The sequence below is a fragment of the Bactrocera latifrons genome, unplaced genomic scaffold (genome assembly GCF_001853355.1).
Source record: "Bactrocera latifrons isolate USDA-ARS-PBARC rearing strain unplaced genomic scaffold, ASM185335v1 scaffold_7, whole genome shotgun sequence".
Classification (NCBI taxonomy): Eukaryota; Metazoa; Arthropoda; class Insecta; order Diptera; family Tephritidae; genus Bactrocera; species Bactrocera latifrons.
Window position 1 is genome coordinate 1,251,255 of NW_017537378.1, and position 22,061 is coordinate 1,273,315.

General features: G+C 34.9%; 1 protein-coding gene across 3 annotated transcripts in view; it reads left to right on the plus strand.

Moving 5' to 3' along the window:
- Positions 1-22,061, plus strand: part of LOC108975866 (tyrosine-protein phosphatase 10D-like) — a 142,197-nt gene that overhangs the window by 108,305 nt on the left and 11,831 nt on the right. For all 3 annotated transcript variants that reach the window (XM_018944656.1, XM_018944654.1, XM_018944655.1), the window contains exon 2: positions 18,145-18,391. In XM_018944656.1, coding sequence (XP_018800201.1) covers positions 18,145-18,391 — 247 coding nt within the window. The remainder of the gene's footprint in view (positions 1-18,144; positions 18,392-22,061) is intronic.

Sequence of the window (22,061 nt, forward strand, 5' to 3'; positions counted from 1 at the left end):
ATTACAAAAAAAAAGTAATTAAAAAAATTAAATATAGAAAACTAAAAATAAGCGAAAAAGAGCACGTTTCGTCGCAGAAATCCCCGCAGAGACCCCCTACAAAAATTTCAAAAAATTTATTTTAAATATTTTATAAATTAGAATTAAGTAAAACTTAATCCTTAATCCTCTAAGCTAAACCGATAACTCCATTCAACCCTCTCACACACACTTTAATGGCAGCGCCTTCATTGAAATTCAAATCTTTTAATATCTACATATGCAGCTTACAAATATTCAATTACCAACATCAAATCAACAGTTCCCTCGACCTACAACTATTTTGCATATACCGTAAACTTTCCGCGCCGACTTAAATAACTTAATTCGTCCCTACCGAGCGACGACTCGCCTAATCGCCCGCCTTGCAGCAATTAAGCAAAAGTTTACGCCAATATTTACCTGGCAGCCACAGTTAAGGTGTCCGCGTCTTAAAGCCTACATACTTTTCAAATAAACAAAGCACAACTAATTTAAACTTCAAAACTACCGCTATGTCAGCAGTTAGCTCGTCTCTCGTCGCCAACTTCCTGCATAATTCATGAGCGCAAATTACCTGAAATTTAATAGCTGTGTCCGAAGCAGCGCTCCTTTCAAAGGCATGTTCATGTACGTTAAAACAAACATAGACATGTAATTTGTGTTGTTGCATAAGAATTTCGTAGCAATAAGCGACCGAACGGTAAGTTCAATAGCAAAATTGAATTGAATAGAATTTGTTGTTATTGCTTTCTATGTATACTTCGTAAATATGCTCGTTGAAAGTTCGCAAATGCAGGGCTTGTATACAAAATAACTCTCAGGTATTTGTGTGCGTTTGTTGTAAACAAATATCGTTAAATAGCTGCGTACTGAGTGAAGTTGCAATTACTTGAGTAATCAATACTGATTCAATAAGATAACATAGTATAACAAGTATAACAATTTAATGAATTACCCAAGTTAACTATTTCATTATCGTATGCCTGTCCATATGCAACACGAAGTGACCTTTTCACTTGACTACTGCCACTCAAATTGCTTTTTTTATATATAACAAGACTCGGATATGAGGCTGAGAACAGTGCGATACTGTGAGATATATAACAACGGACAGAAATTGTATATAATATATTCTTAATTTTTATCAATTTTTTATAGGTGGCAACCTTGCTAAGCTGTAGCTTAATTCTAAGTATTCTTAAGGCTAAAGATTAATATATATGTATGTATGTATGTATGTATCTAAAACTTATTTTATTTTGTCAATTTTGTTGATTTGCAAAACTTAAACAGTAGCAACCCTACCGCTAATACATATTTTCAATTACAAACTCTCGTATTCCTCCTTGATATTCATATTGAAGTGTTTCGTTAACACATTAACTTTTTTGACTTACAAATTGCAAACAGGTGGCAACTCTCCCTCCAGAATTTGATATCATAATGAAGCATATCGTGAATATGTAATTATTTTGACTTAAAAACATCAAACACGTGACAACCCTGCCGCTCGCGTATTCCTCATTTTTATTTTTACTTGAACATATAAAACAGGTGGCAACTGTGCATATACAAAAATTTTCAATTGCTAGCTCACGTATTCCTCCACAATTTATATCCATTTTGAAATGTTTCGTGAACACATTAACTTTTTCAAACAGTTGGCAATTTTGCCTATAAGACCTATTTTCGATTGTAAGCTCACTAATTTCTCCTAAATTTGATATCCATATTGAAGTGTTTCGTTAAACATTAATTTTTTTACTTAAAAATTTCAAAGAGGTGGCAACTCTACCGTTAAAATCTATTTTAATTGCAAGTTCACTTATTCCGCCACAATGTGATAACCACATTAAAGTCCCCCGTGAACTAATTAATTATTTTCACTCAAAAATTTCAACAGCTGGCGACATTTTTTGTCTGAAAAAATCTGTGTATTACACCGAAAAATCAAAAAATCTTCAAATCGGTTCATACTTCACTACGGCGACATGCTATATGTTAATGTTTTCATTCTTCAGTGTGAATTAACCTTTAGCCTACTACCACCTAGACCAAGTGCTTTCATGCATTTATTGCAAGCAGTTACTTTAGTACATGAAATGTTCTGTCTTCACTATTCATTCATCCGATAATCTGAGTTTGCATTTCATGTTCGCAGATTGTCATACGTATGATTATTTCCATGCAGTTGATACCTAACGGTATATTCATACAAGTCATCATAAACATATTTACAACCAAGCACCCACATTGCGTTATTCCACTCCAACTACTACTGGTTTGAGCCAACAAACTGCATATAAATTGTTGCTTGTTCGTACATATTTCTGTTGCGTACAGTTACTCAGGACATACATACATATGTGACATCAAAATCATACACGAGTACTTATATACATATACATGTCATATAATTGAATATACAAATGTACTATTAAAAAAGACACACAAGCTTAGTAATGCAGTCTTCAAAGTTCCCTACAGAGAGTTTTTACGTCACGTCGATACGGTCTTATCGAAAATGAAGTCAGTTCTCGAAGGTTACAAAACTGATTTTGATCAAAGAGATAGAAATTCTCTTAAGATACCTTGAATCATGAATAATATGTGATGTCAACTCTATCCTTATTCTTTGTTGGGTCATCGTTCGTTCTTAAGCAATATCTCGTGTTAAAAACTTCTCTCACACATATCGTGAACATTTTTGTTCTGGGACCCTTTATTTCCCCATCGCTTAAATTAGATTTTAAGGTCTGATATTTTTTATATAATTATCGATATAACTTTATTAATATCCTTTATATAATATTTCTTTCTCTAAAATATTTTTTCTCAAATTTATGAAAGCAGTGATAAATCTTTATTCATGAAAAGCTCATTCCAACTTCAAAAAAAAGAAATGTTTAATCTCTGAAAAGTGGTACAAAATTAGTTGGTGCACTCAGCAAGATCATGCTCAGTATGTCGGGTTTTAAATAATGTTACTCCAATTTATTTGGAATATGAATATTATACGTTATATTAAATATATATTATGTGCATACAGGCATGTAATTCAATGCATTTCTTACTAGCCCCTTACGAATGCCCACAATTGTCTAAGCATATCCTCAGGCGCTTGTGCATGTCAAGCAATTGACAGGTTTCCGTTCTCACCTAGTGCCTTGAGCAAACATTTTTACAATGTAAAATTATCGCATCAGGCGCCAGACACGAATGCGTCGACACACAAATAAGTAAATGTGAATGTGTTGATGAAGTTGTGAACTTTTTATATAGCTCGTAAGTTAATGTGGATGAACTACTGTCATTTAGATATAACTTCGTATGTATAAACATATAAGGTAATGCTTAAAATCACTCTTTAGTAGGATATGTCTATAGCTGTAGATATGTATATGCGTGCTTAAGCTTTAAAATTTTTAAATATGAAATATGCTTAGATTCAATCTGAAATATTTTATTTCTTTAAATAACAGGTGCAACGGTGAATTGAGTTAAACACTAATTTTGAATAGGATAATTAAAAATATTTATGCATTCAAGTTATTGACAATTGCTTTACACATGTTTTAACCACCTTTCTTGCATTTTGTGTATACCATGCCAATAAATGTTCGTCTTTGAAAGCAAACCAATCAGACACAAACTTTTCGAATTCTGCGTAGGAATCTAAGTGCTGCTCAAACAATGCGTGTCCCCTCGATGAAAAGAAATGGTAATCGAAAGGGGCCAAGGCTACAATTTTTTTTTTTTTGTTTTTTCAATAAAACAAAAACGGTCTTTGATATCAATAAAATAATTTTTTCCTGTGAAAGTACTTGTAATAAATGGAATGGATGGAACTCGATGTCCTTTGTATGGCCGCCAAGGGCACGCTTGCAAAAGTCCAGACGCCAAATTTTCGACGTTTTTCAAGCATAAATCGCTCCATACTGCTCCAATCTCACGTTCAATATCATCGCTGGCTTGTTGGCATAGACCATAGGGTTGCCGTAGCCCCACAGTAAATAGGCTAAAGGCGTAAAATCGTCCATCGCCATCGCCATTTTGTAAGATAACACGTTCACCAAACTTGGTTTTCAATAAATCGACTGTGGCATTCGCTGTGTAGCTTGTGACGCCGCTCTGTTGGAACCGATATTGTCCAAATCCATATAATCCAATTCGGTTATCATTGAGCGGTAGCGACATCACTTTCAAGTTGTTTCTCAGCCCAATTCACGAACATACTACGATTCTGGTGGGCAAGTGGCTTCAGTTCTTGCCGATTTGATTTGATCTCGAGTGTGTATTGAAATTTTATTTTCTAAAAATTATTTTACTGATAAGAAAAACTCAACGAAGTGTACTTCAAAAATATATTAAAAATTGACCTCAGTGCGCTTTTTTCTCTCTACAATTCATATTAATTGTTTCATACTTAAAGCATTTCTAAAGTGGAAAACATTTCGCCAGAACAACAGACAACAAACACACTGTTCAGACATTTACACATGACATTTTCTTCTGCGCTTTGTTTAAACAAAATCCACTTAAGACCAAATGAAAACAAAAAACACAAAAAGTACAAAGTGCAAAACACGCAACAAAGATAAATTTAAAAGTCAAGTTGAAGGCAAAAAACGAACGAAGACCTCCTCCGGCCCAAGCGCCGCGGCCATGCACACATTACCACACAGTGCTGCCACATTGGGGATATGAGTGTCGAACAACGCGTGCCAGAACAAACTAACGAAAACATGGTCGCCGAGCCGTGTTAGCATGCAACAACGCGTGCAACGTGTGCTTCATGTTTATGAATAGCTGGCATTTAAATATGCGACAAGAATTATAATGACACTGAAAAAGTGGGGAAATAACAAAGAAAACATGTTTATAAAAAAACATTAAAATTAAAGAAAATTTAAAACAGCAACACCAACAAACACAAAGACAATTGTAAAAGCCAAGCACACGAACGCTAAGTGCGCTTCGGCCAAAAAGACAAAACCAAAACCGCAGGCGAAATGCAAAGTGTAGGAAGCAAAGAAAAGCAAAATAAAAGAAAAGAACCTGTTGCGCTTCTTTTGTAGTTGCAGTTGTAGTTGTAGTTATGGTTTATTTTGCCATTTTTAATATTTACACCCATATGCGCGCATGCATGCAAGGGGAGAAGTGCGCGGTGCGCTGAACGGCAGCCTTCTCAAGGCGCCGTTGAACTCTTTGAATGAATGAACGACTGTCACCAAACTTACACACACACACACGCGAAGATAGATAGTCGTCCGATTACTTACGAAGTTTGTGAGGTGGGGAAGGTGAGACGCCGAATGACAGCTTCAATGAATAGCTGAGTGACAAATGTGCATAACTCTTTATTTACATACTTGTACGAGTATGACTGGCTGTCTGAATGCGGGACTAACTACTCAACCACTATTGGTGGGGTGGCCGGTATGCAGCGCGCCAAACAAAATCACAAAAAATGAGTCAAGTATTAAGACAGGAAGAAAACACCTTATATGCGCAGTTAAAGACGAGATAACACTAAAATAAAACTGCGAACAAAAAAACGGAAAATGGCAAAAAGCGCCTACGGGGTCTTGATCAGTTAAGCATTGTGCGAGCACAAACAATGTTAATGACCAAGTGAGTGGTAAACAATTCAAGAAATGCTCGAAAAGGGGGCAGGTATAGTTGAGTTTATTCTTGAGGCTTCTTTAATGCTTTTAATGCGAATTGTCATCTTCATATAGTTTTCATAAAACAAAGCCAGGTTGCGGAGATGAGACGCAGATCCCACTTGAGGAGTCAAAAGTTTCTAGCCATGAATCAAACAACTCCACATATCAATGAAAGGCTTTGAGCTTTTTACAATTCTGTTAAAACGTAATTTTGATCTGGAGCTATTTGCCCGATTAACACAATGTCATCCAAATCGTTTTAACTAGCAAACACTTGACAGTCAAAGCGAAATATGTGCGCACCACAATTGTTTTTTAGAAAGAATTTATTTTAGAAATAAATCAAGAACTTCTTAAAGGAGCAAGCATCTTCGAACGTCAGAGACTCTATAAAGTACAGTGATTCCTTTCGAGATTTCATACTTAAAAAAGAAAACACAGCAACTTTAAATTTAATGAGATATGTTTATTATCATTCGAAAAAACATACTTTGGAACTTATTTGTTGAAGATTATCTCTCGCAAATATCCATCCGTTAAGTTCAATTTTCCATGACTCTTTGGAGTATTTCGACTGGTAACTCCGAATGATACGCTTGATATATCCAAAGCCTCAATCGAAGCGGGATTGTCCGCATAGATTTTAGACTTTACATATCCCAACAGAAAAAAGTGTAACGGTGTGATATCATACGATCTTGGTGGCCAGTCGACCGGCCGGAAACGTGAAATTATCTGTTCACCTAAGTGCTCTCTCAATAAATCAATTGTTTGATGCGATGTATAAAAAGTGGCGCCGTCTTGTTGAAACCAAATGTCGCCGAGATCACGAGCTTCAGTCTCAGGTATCAAATAGTCGGTTATCACGACGCGATAACAGTCACCATTGATCGAAGAAATATGGACCAATGATTCCACTGGCCCACAAAACACAACAAACCCTTGTTTTTTCGAGATGAAATGACAGCTCTTTAATCTCTTCAGGATTACATACCCACTGAGCCAGAAATGGACCTTATCGCTGAACAAAATTTGGCTCGGAAACCTCGTATCTTCTTGGAACTTTTCAAGAACCCATAACGCGAAGCGATGTCGCTTGGGAAATCGAGTGGCTTCAGTTCTTGCAAAAGTTATGTTTTGTACGATCTTATATTGGATTTGGACGTAAAATGCGCCAAGTCGTTCCATACGTCAGTCCGAGTTGTTGCGAACGATGCCGAATCGACTCTCCACGGTCTTCGTGTACGCTCTTAGCTACGGTTGCTATATTTTCTTCACTGTGTGCTGGACGTGGTCTATTCGGTCGAATATTATCCAGTATTGAATGCTGGATCTCAAGATGGTAGGCCGTTTATTTTTACAATAAGTTGAGCGAAGCGCGAGAAACACAGTCTTAACAGAATATTTTTGGTCATAAAGTTGATCGATTTGTAAACGTTGTTCAGGCGTAAGTCTTTCCTTGATGAAATACCAAACAAATCTGAACAAAATTAACATGACAGCTTGGCACGATTCACGCGTGATCTATCAAAAAAAAGGCTATTGAAAAAAGTATCTCTACTTGGATCAAAGCTTTATATAATGATCAGTGTGACATGTTAAGACGATTTAGCCATGTCCGTCTGTCTGTCCGACCGCCTGTCCGTATATATGTGAGATATTGATCTGAAATTGTAGTCCCGTCCTTTTCTCACCAAGAAGCTGCAAATTTGTTGGACGACTATACCAAATGGTTATCATACAAATGAAAATTGGAAGAAAGTGTTTGAATGGAAAGATATCTTCACGAAGTTTGGCATGGATTACCTAAGGCTGTGATTAAATCTCCGAAGAAATTATTCATTCATTATATTGCCTGAGGCAATATAGCATATAACTGATTCGACCGATTCAAAGTTTTTACCTAGCTCTCTCTCTTTCTCTTTCACCACTTTATGAATTCGCGCAACTACGGCATTCTTCAGGCTTAGTTAGCTAGTTAATAAATCAGTTAACTCGACTTCATTTTTAATGACGATAAACTATGCTATCTCTCAAGTAACTCTGGCAACAACAACAAATTCCATTAAAACTTTATAGAATGTTGAAGCTAGTGTGGAGTGTGCAGTTAGAAGATAATAAAAAGCAATTACGAAAATTAGTGTCGAAAATACTAAAATTGCGGAACAAAATAGCAACTTTTGCAAAAACCCGTTTCAACGCGTTAAAATATTGCCATACAGTTATTTTGCTAATAGAGCATATTTTAAATGTTGGCTAAAAATATTAGAGCTAATGCGTCAACACGCGCGTTACATTTTCAGCCGTTAATATGATACAAGTTTGCGACTTTTGTGTATGTACATATAAATGTGTGTGCTTGTGTATGCATTTACGTATTTCTATGTATATATATGTGTGTATATTTCGTGCAATGTCAAGTCTCAAAAATTTATTGTTCGCAAAATGTGGAGCAACATGCAAGCACGCATAATGAATTCATAGAAATCGTGAGCGATACATACTTACATCTATATAAAATATATATTTAATTGCACATTAGCATTAAGTATAGAAGAAAAAATTATAAACACTTTCATAACCGAAAATTAAAGCTGCACGTGTAAACATGTTACACAATTGCTTACAATGGCACTAAGCTGCGACTTGTGCGGTATAATTAAATCTTTTATATAAAGTGTGGCAACAAAGCAAAATTTGAAAGGGACTTAAATGCTGGCCAACAAACGGTTAATAATGCTCACGGATATGAAGGAATGAAAAATAGAAATGAATTGTTTGCGAAATGACTACTTTCGTGGTACACATACATGCTTAGGTGGGTATGTGTGTATATTAATATAAATGAGTATTAAAAGTATATAAACTAATGTATTTTAGCGCCACAAAGCTTTTGAAAATGCATATGAACTCACAAATATTTTGAAAAAGTTATTTATACGTACATACATAAATATCTACAAAGCAGCAACACTTATGAATGCAGTAAATTGTGTTACTTTGCTTTAGCATTGGCCCAGTCATAGCACATTTAATACCCTTCACAGGTTCTTTTTAGGATATAGAAACAGGCATTTGTTTAGTAAGGAAAACATATAACTTTGGTTTCGACAGATCAGTTTGTATGGCAGCCATATGCCATACTGGTCCGATTTTAACAATATTATCAGAGATTGTAGCGTTGCCTTGGATCATGATCTGCGCCAAATTTCGTGAAGATATCTTATGAAATGAAAAAGTTTTTCATACAACAGTTTGATTTTCATCGCTCAATTTATATGACAGCTATATGATATAGTGGTCCGATCTAATTAATAAGTTATATCGATTTCCTAGAAAATTATCTCTTACAAATTTCATGAAGACATCTCGTCAAATGAAAAAGTTTTTCATACAACAGTTTGATTTTCATCGCTCAATTTATATGACAGCTATATGCTACAGTGGTCCGATGTAAACAATACATTCAGAAATTATTATCTTGAAAAATTATCTGTACAATTGTGAAGATATAAAAATGAAAACGTTTTTCATATAGGGCTTGATTTTGAACGATCAGTTTACATGACAGTTACATCCCACAGTGATCCGATATCTGCAGCTCCGACAAATTAGCAATGTATTGGGAAAAGAATAACGTGTACAAAATTTCAGATCAATATCTCCAAAACTGAGGGACTAATTGGCGTATATACAGGCTAAATCTACTCAGCTCGTCATCGCTCAAGGTATGCGATGTTTCCTTCTAGGCATCACAGACTTTATGACAAACTTAACCCTAAACGTGCTTTGTTATTCGACTCATCTAATCTCTAGTGTTTCGCAAACAACAGCAAAATAGCGATGCGCACCCAGGGTTAATATACCCTGTTGAGGGTATAAAAAAACATTAAAATGTATTTAGCGCAACATTAGTTCGCTGGCTCTTTATACTGGTAGCCAATTTGTTGATGTTTCAATGATATACACCGTAAACAAGTTGTTGGTGTTGTGTGTGTGTGTGTGTGTGTTCGCTAGACCACCTTTGGTTTCAACCAGTCCGCTAAGCGGCCACACATCAAACCTACGATCAACGATCAGCAATTTGCAATTAAAATCGCCTACAATGAGCAAAGCAAGTTTTCGATTTCAAACTACTCTTACCTCTGCCGCAATAAAAGGTGAAATATGCGCTGAAATATAAAAACTTATAATCGCTTAAGCGCGTTTGTATGTAGTCATTCATATAAATTTGTGGTAATAACGTTTATAGCAACGCATTGTTAGCGTTGGCAGCGGCAACCTGTCTATTATCTCCAGTTTTGCTGATTTTAAAGTGCGGTTTGCCTTTCATTTCCACTAACACCGCGACCCTCTCGTCGCCACCTTGCAATGAATTTGATAGACTCAGACTCATCATGCGCAGGCGCACCTTCCCCACTGACTGATTTGTGCTCAACACGCTTCAGTGCCTTACTGAAAATAATAAGTAATGGTGTCGGCCGGCTCCCCGCCGTCACTCAATTGCGCAGTCGCTTGGTTTTTACCTGCTGCTTCAGTGTTTTACTTTTTTCCACTTTTGGTTGAGTGTGTTGTGCTTTTTTTATTTCAATTTGTTTGCAATTTCGCTTTTATTTGAATTTTCTTGAGCGTGTTAAGAATCATAATTGCTGACTAAAACGGTTTTGCTCAGATTTGCAAATTGTTCATTATAAAATTTAATTTTCTAAATCAATTATTTATGTAGCGAAGTGTGAGTACTATCCAGGTACTTGATATTTCACGCTCACATTGTCCGTTGTCTGCTAATTTAATTCATGGAAAAATATTATTAAATCACGCTTCGTAGTTCCACTTAATTTGCCTAATAGAAAACTATGAAATTGATTAATTGCTATTTGTATTTTTAATTGACGTAGAAGATAATAAATCCTATAAAATCTTAGAGTTTCTCGCTTATAAATTCCTGTTTATAGAAAAATATAAAAACTACTATATTGAAAATGCTTTATCGTATATAGTGCTATGCTTGAAAGCTGACTGACAAAAAAACTACATTTTCACGTATTTCAATCAAAGTTTTTATTATCGCCCTTACAATAGACTCCCGAACCAGAGCTTAGTCCAATTTTGCATGCACTTTTTGTTAGTCTCGGCTGGGATTCCTCGCTCCAGTGCCAATGACTAATTATGGTGTTTTCTATTTCGGATCATTTTTGGTACGCCATTTGTTGGATTGTTGTACAGTTTCGGTATTGTGTGTATAAACCCCCGTCCGGTCATCTGCAGTGCGGAGTTTAATGAATATAAAGTCCTCAGCTAGGTTGTCTATTATATCTTTAGCGACTTCTACTCAACGTCGTTTTTTTTGCAAAGGTTCTGGTATTTTGGTAGCATTTACACCTTTCTTTACTCAAGACATTAACTTAGTCGATCCATAAGAGTTGCTATCTTTAGATAGTTCACACGACTGTTTTCTATCACTGTCTCTTTAACTTTTCCGATGTTATCTTTATTAACAAAGAGGATTGAAGATGGATAGCTTGCAAGGTAGTGGCCAAGACCTCCGCTTCGAGCTAAAAAAGACACGCCAAAACATTTATGTAACGTTTTCAACGATTCCGTAGCCATTATGCCATTGGATACATAAAACTTCAAGTAAACTCGTCGTTCATTTATCTACATTTCATACATTGGGACAAAAAAGTACCCGGAAATTGTAAATAAAAAGCAAAATATTTAATTATTTATCAATACTTATTTTGTCGCCTTCTTATGTCAACGATTTGTCCAAACCCTCGAAACACTTTTTGGCATGGCTTTCCACTCCTTCAGCGAATTGTGTTTGATCTCCTCGATCGACTAGAGACGGGTTCCAGGAGCGGCAATTTTAGTTTGGGGAAGAGGGAAAAAGTACTCGGAGCCAAATTCATTGCGCTTGTGGCTTTATTTATTTATTTATTTATAAAAACGTGAAAAAATAATACAATTACTTTTCCACGAAAAAAAGCACTGGCTGCCAGGACCTTCGGCTTGTAGCTTTATATTCGGTCACAATTGATACCCTTTTTGAAAAAAAATCAGCTTTATCGGGACGAGTCGAACAATAATGCCTTTCATATCCAAAATATCCACCAAAATCATTCGAACAGACTCGCGAGAGATGTCGAGTACTCTTGCCATCTCTCTAACAATTTCCTAAGGATTACTAAGCACCATCTTCTTTTTTTTTTTTGATATTTTCATCAGTTGAAGAGGTATATGTTTAACGTTCGTTTGACCGTCATTGAAGGCTTATTTCTAGGTTAGGTTATGTTAGATAGTTGCTCAAGTCCTATGAATTGATGAAGCATCCCTATGCAAATGTGTATGTAGAGTAATTTCGAAGCCATTCAATTTACCTGAAAAGCTGAAGAAGTCCAATAGAAAGATATATCTTGGTGAGCAATCTTCTGTGGTTTTCTCCTGATCAGGACTATTTTGTGATTGAGTAACTGCAGGCTAATTCCTTTCCACTAATATGCTAATTTGGTAGTAATGATTATTCCATGTTCATCAGTACTTCATTCTCCATTACCTCCGCTATGGTTTATATGAATTTTATTAGGAATTACCTCAATGAAATCGAATGTGAAGCTAAACAATATGGAACTATTAAATTTTAAGCGCACGATCAGTGAGTTCCGTACCCGTATAGTTGCGCTTCTCTTAGAGTGAAAATTTCTTGAAGGAAAATGCACTTCGGAACAGTAAAACTACTTTAATGGCTGTTCTCTTGGCTTTAAGAACAAATCACCTGGTTGAAGGTCAGAAACTAAAATTGATAGAGATTTCAAGCGGCCAGAGTTCTTCATGTATGATTCCACTGAACGAGTTACATTACATACAAAGCCGCATGGATTCTCTTCACGAAGTATACCCCTTACTCAGGCATCCCTCATAGAAATAAAGTCTCCGAAAACTGATTCCACGAAAAAACTCTCAAAAAAATTCAGAGTGTGCGATTTTAAAGCCATCCAAGCAAGCGAATTCGATTGTCTGATAGAAAAATCAGTTGGCATTTTCCAAGGGTTTTAAATAAGAATTATATTGAATTGCCAAAGCGTCAGAAGTTCACAGTGCACTGCGAGTCTTATTTAAAATGTTGAATTTCAATTGAATTTTTTTGCGTTATTTCCGTCAAGCCCCGCAATGCTGAAAAACCTTCTCTTCACATATTTAAAGAATTTAAAAATGTCTATCAAACTTAAACAAATGCACCACAAATAATAAAAACAAATTTTTTTTTTCAACTTTTTTTTTGTGAAAAAGTGCAAGCAAATTAAATTGTGTACGTTAAGTTTTACAATTTAGCAACCATACTCTTATGGGATTAGCAATATTTTCGCGTTTTTCATTGACTTTTGTAAATCCAAAAACAATCTGGTTTTGCGGTGCACCAATAAAGCTCTACATCATATTGAATTCATGGCTGTTACACACACACGCAACACACACATACTACATACATATATACCTACATATGTATACTTGTAACAAGGTAGCGCGCCAAAAACAGCGACTGTAATGAAAAAAATTCGACGAGTTTGTGGTTGAGCAGATGGGTCGAATTATTTTACACAAAAAGATACGTGTATGTGTGTGTGTATGATTGTCAGTATTTTACATACCAATGTTTGTTTCTGTTAAAACAATTATAATCCTTGGGTATCAGATAGCAATGAAGTGAAATAAGACACATACCCACTAACATATGTATTTACAATATAATATACCATATATTCGTATATTCCAATATCAGTTAATTCAATTGGTTAAAAATCAGTTTGTGCTTTTAGTCTGAGTTTTTAACACCTGTCTCCACTATCAGTAGGAAAAGTAAATTTGGTGCTGCTCGAAATTGAAAACTACTCCGACTCTCTTTAACATTTTTTAGAGAACAAGGGGCTCATGTACTCAAAGCACTCGAACTCTGAATTTTTTCTCTACAAACCGATTTTAGACTATATGGCAATACCAAAAATGTCTAGCATTCGCTAAAAAACAGACTAAAATTTTAGTAGTTACACTTTTTTTTTATTAAATTCGTTACACAAAAATAAATTAAAAATAAAAATAAAAAAAAAAACATATTTATTCGATCAAAAACTTCTTTATCATTTTTTTGTTTCAGCCCTCAAAAAAATTCCCCGTAACTTCATCAATCCTATCAACAAGTAGAATTTATTTGCCCTCACCAGCATGCGATGAGTGCTTTTAAGGTTTTCTCAATGGCTCTTTTGGCCAATAAACTAACGAATCCACTTTTCTAGTCAACTGCCCCCAGCACCAATCCTTTGATTACTTTCAATGCCAACACCTACTCGTCGTGCCGAGTTAGCAATTTTCGTCAAATATTTCCTTTTTGGATTTTTCGGCAGCAGGAATGTGCATTTGTGCAACACAAAAAGTCCTGCTAGCTTCCGTTACATTTCAACATTTGAGTGTTATTTGCTCTCGTGCCCTTTGATATGGCATTTAACCGTTCACCCGACAACAGCCGGTTTCGTAGGCGTCAGTGCGGGTTTGTACACACATACGGGCCTGTGTTTTTGTGTTATGCAAATGCATGTTTATACATGTCTGTTTGATGTGTGTGTAATGTTATCAAAGTCAGAAATCAATGTTTAGCAAAACCACTTCCTGCATGTACCGGTGCTGGCACCACCCGAACAAACCAAAAACGCAGAGAACGCCTTCTTTAGACATGCAGTTAACGGTATGGCAAGGCGACGAGTTAAATTTTTTTTTTTTTTTTCAAATGTATAAAATCAAATGTATTAATCGTTGCCTACAATTGGGCGTATAACTGATATTATTTTATTTTAAGCGATAACCATTTTTTGGAAATGAAAAAATATTGTAGTGAGCGTGATCCAAGTTACCCGTTTAGGCACGATTGTTACATCCCTAGTAGGATAGCCTAGGCGATTTACGCCTCTAATTAACTTGCTGCTCTATAAATAAATTATTATTATTTGCATTTAATAAAGATCTACATTTTTTCAATTATTTGTTGCACTGCGTGTGTTTTGTTATTTGTATTGGTACGTATGCTAGTATACTGAAATTATTTTGCATCTACTGTATATTTATCCACCTCTCAATATAGACTTATATTTCCTATTTCTGGCCAAAAAAAAACAAGCTGCGCCACTTGCAAATGGAGTTTTATGCCTGTCATCATCGTTTTCTCATATTCTTCCGCATTTTTATTTTGCAGAGAGGCATTAGGACAGGTCGTTGAAAATATAAACATATTTTGGGTTATTCGTTGTATTACTAATTTTTCACTTGGATTATATACTATGTTGGTCTAAAGTGGTTTTGTTGCTCTAGGTATAAGATCGATTTACGATATATTTGTGCTCACGATTCATTATACAAGCTATATATACAAGTAGATATCTCTTTATTTAATTCTTAACAAAGCCTTGAAATCTTCCGTTTATTCATTCCCATACTTTCGGTAGGGAGTCTTAACACGGAGATTTTATGCCCTGAACAGGGTATATTAAGTTTGCCACGAAGTTTGTAACACCCAGTAGGAAGCGTGGGAGACCCTATAAAGTATATATATAAATTATCAGTATGTCGGGCTGAGTCGATTTAGCCATGTCCGTCTGTCTGTATGTATATATACGAACTAGTCCCTCAGTTTTTAAGATATCGTTTTGAAATTTTGCAAAYGTCATTTTCTCTTCAAGAAGCTGCTCATTTGTCGGAACTGCCGATATCGGACCACTATAATATATTGTTGCCATACAAACTGAACAATCGGAATCAAGTTCTTGTAATTGGGCACAGGCTATTTTCTAAGATAATAATGTAATAATATACGAAGAAATTGTTCAGATTGGTTTGCTGTAGCATATAGTTGGCATACAAACTCAACGATCGTAATCAAATGCTTGCATGGGAAACTTCTTCATTTGACAATACGCATATCTTCAGGAAATTTGGTATGAGTTATTGTTCATAGAAATATTGTAATATCGGAAAAAATGGTTCAGATCGGCTTACTGTAGCATACAGCTGCCATACAAACCGAACGATCGGAATGAAGGACTTGTATGGAAAACTTTCGCATTTGACGTCATATCTTCACGAAATTTGACATGGACTGCTGATTAAGTTAATAATACAATCTCTGAAAAAATTGTTCAGATCAGATTTTTTTAGCATAGTTATCTTAAAAACAATAGCACATAAAAGATATTGATTTATAAGGTAATAACCTGGGCACTTGAAAGCATCAAAATCAAAGACCCAAAATCATTTTTTAGAGCTCAATGTTAATTCCTCCCTAATACAAATACCTTCATCCTCCTTTATGTGTTTCAATAGACCATAGAATGATTGTAAAGGGAAAAAATCATTTTCAAGCATTGCCAAAAATGTTTGTATGTATCTATATGAATTCAAAATCCTTTACACTGGAAAGACGTGCATACGTGTTTATTGGGCCTCCACAACGACAATGATAAAAGAAAATAATTTTATGGTTGCAATAATGCATGCATACATACTATATGAATATGCCATTGACCATGTTACAGTGCTTGCCATAAATAATTCAATAATAATCACTTACTTTTCATTCACTTTATAACAACCTTAAGCCTTTTAATTTTTTGGTATATATATGTATATATATATATATATATAACATTCAAGCTTAAAACTGTATACCTATATACATATGTGGTATATAGTATTATAACTTCAGTTAATGCTTGTAAAAGTAGAACTCCCTGCCAGGCAGCTATCTCGCATCGACTGACTAAGAGCAACCCATTAAGAGCATGCAACTTTGCAACAAATATGCAATTCTGCGACGACAAAAGCGTTTCGTGTAAGTGAAAAGGGGCTACACTTCCCCACGCAACAGTTACGCCTCTACCAACTGCAATAAGCAATTTTCTGCTCAGCAAAATTTTGTGAAGCCTCTTTGTGAGACAAATTAACTATTTTTTTTAGTTTTCCATTTTTAAATAAAGCTGAAAACCATTATTTTTATCAGTTTCCTCGCTTTGCTCGCATTGTTTGCGAATTTTAATGTCTGCAGTAGCTCTGCTGGCAGTCACACTCTTATCTCTTCTCCACTTTATGCCAAAAACGGAGAAGTTCTAAAATATTGAAAAAGTTGTTGCTGCACTTGGCTATCGCTTTTATACACATCCGTAGCATTGCCGAGCCTCTTCAGAATGCAAATGAATTCGGTGGACATTTTATTCACTTCTTGTTTATATTTTATTTTAATGAAAAATTGGTTTAAAATGCGACTCGATTGCAATAAATTCACTAAAATTTACTTTTTATAGTATTGTTAAGGAGTCTTAAGTTTGGATCCTCTAATATGCTTTCTGTGAAGTGGGTAGCAGATCGACTTAATGTATCTTGGAATATCTCAAAGACTTTTATAAACTGGCTTGCTGAAAATTATATGAAATTTAGATGGCATTTAAATTGAAAGGACGGTTTAATTGAGTCAAAATCTTCTTTAAATACTAATTGACTACATTGAGCGAGTGTCTGCAAGACTCTTATTTAGTTGAGCGCTATTTTCCAGTCATATTCCTAACTACCCAATTAACTCCGAATAAATGAGAGATAAACCTTTTATACTTAAGTATTTAATAGCCTTTGCGCATAGAAATTAATTGGTCAATTAACCAGTCTTTACTCAATTAAAGCGGCAATATATATTATATGTTGTTGTTTTGTTTTACTATATTAATTATTAATTGAACTGAAATCGAGTTGGAACTGGTATGTATTTCCGCGGGTTATTGTCCACTCTCTAAATTTGGCTGTGTTTAACTCTGACGGTTGTTGTCCAGGCAATAAGTTTGGTTGTGTACATTGATAAAATAGCATATGAATTTTAATATTTAGAAAATATACAAAATGAAGCGCACAAACAAGCTGAACGTGCTGAACGAATCAATCGCTATTCGAATATCCGGCAGTGCGAAAGGCAAAAACTGGTTTCTCCATTATAAGTTTGATGTACAACATTAATTTGGCTGCGGAAAAAGGCTATAATTAAGTCAATTGGCAATGTTTCTCTGTACGTAATTTTACACAATTAGTTAATTGACTAAATTAAAGAACTCTTTAACACGTTTGTTTTCTTTGGAAATATTATATAATAATTAAAGATCAAACTGTAAAATCAATTCTGTAAACTGGCAAAAATAATTGTTGAAATAAATAGTAAAACGTCATAAAAACATACAAAATAAAAATAATGACAGTTGCTAATTGAGTGAGCGTTATATGTGAACACCAACCTCAACTAAGCAATTAATTATAATATCATTAATATAAAATATTAATATTTTTTTTTCCTGTCGATTTCGATGTACCCTTAAAACCTTTTGATAACTTATATGAAACCATACTAATTCGCTACATTTTGTTTCTTTTACAGAGTGTACTTTGTGCCGACTTAGCCATAAGCATACCTAATAATCAAGGGCTGGACAATGTCTATTATCGCATTGACTACAGTCCGCCATACGGTGATCCCGCGCCAAACACAACAATACCGTCGCGTGAGATTGGCGAGGAGATTCAATTCTCACACGCTCTGCCCGGCACCAAGTACAATTTCTGGTTATACTATACAAATTACACGCATCCAGATGTGCTATCGTGGACGGTGACAATTACCACAGGTAAGCGAGCATACATTACATTAAATAGGGTAGTTCGTAATATGACGAAAATATTTTTTGAGTTTAAATTTAATTATTTCAGCTGACCGCTAAGAACTATAGTAAGAACAAATGGTAAAAACAATATTTTTATAATTTACTGTTTATTGATTTCTAAAAAATATTGTCGAATCATCAGACGAACTTATATTTGCCATAGAGAGAGTATAGAGATTCTCGGGTACTTTGTGTTACAATGTAGATTTAATATATTGCTTTGTTTCTCCTTAATAATCTGTAAAATACATACAGTGGGTTTTTCTTATATTTATATGAGGATAACCCTAAATTATCCTTGAAACCCACACACTTTAGCGCATGACAGTTTTAATTACTTTCGAGGAAGAGATAAATCGCAACACGGAAAGCTTTATCGTGTGGAACTTATTTATGCATTTTAAAGCAACCAAGCAAGGCAGCAGCATTTAAAACAAAATTTAGTGCTACAAATTGTGAATAAATAGTCTCGATCGAGTTTAAAATAGTTTCATAACATGATGGCGAATAACTAAGTCTCTTTTCATTGGGGACACTTTTTAGGTGACAGGTTCCAAACACAACACACAATCCTGGGGAAGGATGTTTCGCTTTCTCACTTTGGCTTCGGATGTTCTTTGGCTATCCAGGGGATACTAGGTCTAAGACCAGAAGTCGTGAGCTGCTTGAGCCATTGTTGAAGAATCGTTTCTGGCCACTCCCAAGTAAATGGCGCTCAGAGAACTTTTTTCACTTGCACTTCGACATATGACTCTATCTTCTATGTATCCGGAATTGGTGCCAAATTGGCTATAACAGCTTTAACCGTTTAAGCGTTGTCTACGCCAGTAAAGAGGAAGAACTATGTCCCTGCTGACAATTTTAAAAACATGCTGGCAATTTTGAATGTAAAACTATGAAAAAACACTATAATTTAGCCGAGTGTAAAAAGTAACAGCATCTTTATAATGTAGCATATTCAATATTGAGCTCTTCCCAACTTTCACAACACCTTATACAGCAGAAACCCCACTTTACTGTCAAACTGACAGGTGTCACAGACATGTCAAAGCACTTACCCGTATTTGTTTTCAACCTAATGATCGTAATAGCGGAAACAGCCGATACCCCCAGCGTCCTCTTCACACACACACACACCACTCAACTCTCGATTGCATTATGTTGAACACATTAAATCAGGGAAATGAGTCTTGGCTCTTCAGAAGTTTCGAAAGTGTAGCGCTTTGCTGCAAATTTAACGCATTTTAACTTCCCCATGCAAGTCTACGCGTATGTATGTATGTAGGTACGCTAGTGGCCCCATAAAGTGTGTTTTTGCGCTCTTTAAAGTGCTCATTACGCTTTTAAATGCCTGTCTCTGTGAGTAGAATTATGAAAATTGCCTTTTAACTGCGTTTCTGTAATTTAACAAAGTACTGAAATTACAACTGCGTTCCCTTGTGGCAGCTAAGCGTTTCTCTTCGCACTTGGCTGCTTACATCATGGCGCTGTTGTAGCATTATGTAATTGCTGAAATTAAGTAAAAATCGCGCAAGCATTACGAAATGTTAGACATTTTTTTTATACATTCAAAGTTAGGTAACAAAGTATATAAGGGAGAAAATAAAGAGTACTACATGTATGTAGACTTTCTCATATTTTTTTTTTTTTTTGAAAAAGTTTCGCTTATTCCTAGCAACTTCAGCTTTTCCTGAACTTAAAGAACTTACTTATGCTCTTCATATTTGTCTAAAGTAGTACTTGCTACCTCTTAAGATTCTCAGTATGATAAACCCACAAATTTCCCACAGAAGTGCTAAGTGAAATTTAAAGATTCCAACATAAGTAAGATTCCAAAACTAAAAACTATCAAGTAGTTTTTCCAACTTTAAGTTTATGGCCCAGCATGACATACGGTTGGCAACTCACATTATTATTACTACTAATTCCTACTTTATTTTCAACAAACCAAAGTGTTAATTGAGTGCAATGACCATAGCGTAGCTTTGTGTAGACAAAACTTTCCCGGCATTGCTTCCGCTAAAAGTTTGCAAATTCGTAGACTAGTCTTATTTTCGGTAAGCCATAACTTGCAAATTTGCAAAGCACGCATTTTAGGCGGCTTTTGGGCAAGTACTTTTGCTTAAGTCATGAATTTTCCAAGTGTCTGCTGGCTGCAAAGAAACCAACGCACACGTGTCTTGTACAGTGGAGTCTCAGAAATTACAACCGCTACGTTCTTACGGCGATTTATTTTTGATTTTGTTGAATTTCCAAATTATTAAGGAGTTACATGGGTTTCTTCGGGTAAAAAACAGCCTYTTTTCTTCAATTTATTTGTTACATAACAAAAATAATGMAATCAAATTTTAATAATAAAAAAATTAAATAATTATGAAAAATTTACATAATTTAAAAGTATAAATAATTAAAAAAATAATAATAATAAATAATCAAATAAAATTTAAATAATTAAAAAAGTTTTAATAATAAAACAAAATTTAATTTAATGATCAAATAAAATTTAAATAATTAAAAAAAACTTTATTTCGTTTTCTGTATTATTCCAAAAAAAATTAACTGATAACACTTATGTTTCAAAGTGAGCAGGACAAATGCTTTTTTCGGCAAAATCAATTTATTTCGTTCATAATAGCCGCCTTCTGCTTCTACAGCTTTTGCACGGTCCAAAAGCATGTCGAACGCTTTCCATTCATGGACAAATGCATATTTCCGAAAGGGAAGAAGTCGTACGGTGCCATATCAGATGAATACGAGGAGTGGTCAAATAATCGGTCACCAGCGTCAAATGTTCGGTCAAAATGCGATAAATCAATGTTTTGAAGACGTTCAATTCCATTTCCTAGAATTTCAATGATGATTTCGGCTGATTTTTGATGAATTCACGCACAGTTTCAAAGGAATTTCCGGTGATCACGGATTTTGATTGTTGATCGTCATTTATGTCTTCACGACCACTTTGAAAGCTTTGAAACCACTTGTGCACTCTGCTACGGGATAAGCAATCAGCGACATAAACTTGTTTCATCAATTGAAACGTTTCGATACAAGTTTTACCAATTTTAAAACAAAATTTAATGTTTGCTATTTGTTCGAAGCTCATTTTCGCACCGATAACACAAACATACAGACACTTAAAACGCCATAAGTTCATTACCAATAAATGAAATGTCATTAAATTCTCACTGTACAATCGATAAAGATAGCAGATTATAACGCATGAGTCGACATATAGATGGCGCTATCAGGGGACACCAGATTCAAAAACTCCTGTTTACTTTGGAACGCACCTTGTGTTTTCTTAAAATCGATCTAAACAGTCATATGTATATGGAAATCTTCTTCAAGGCTTTAAATGGAAAAAAATGCACATTCAGGTTATGTCTAAAAAAATAATATTTTTTGCCCTAATTATTTTTGACCTAACTCGAAGTATTTTTCTTTTTTCTAATTATTTTTCCGTTTTACTAATTTTTTTTTTTTATCTAGCTCGAAGTAAATTTTATCTAATTTGAAAAATGTTTAATTTTGCACTAGTCCCAATTGTTGAGCGCCTAGTGTAATTGGTTGCACAGGTCGTATGAGTTATGTTGGCCAAAAGTTTCTGCTTAACTTGATAATTTTCGCTTTTGTT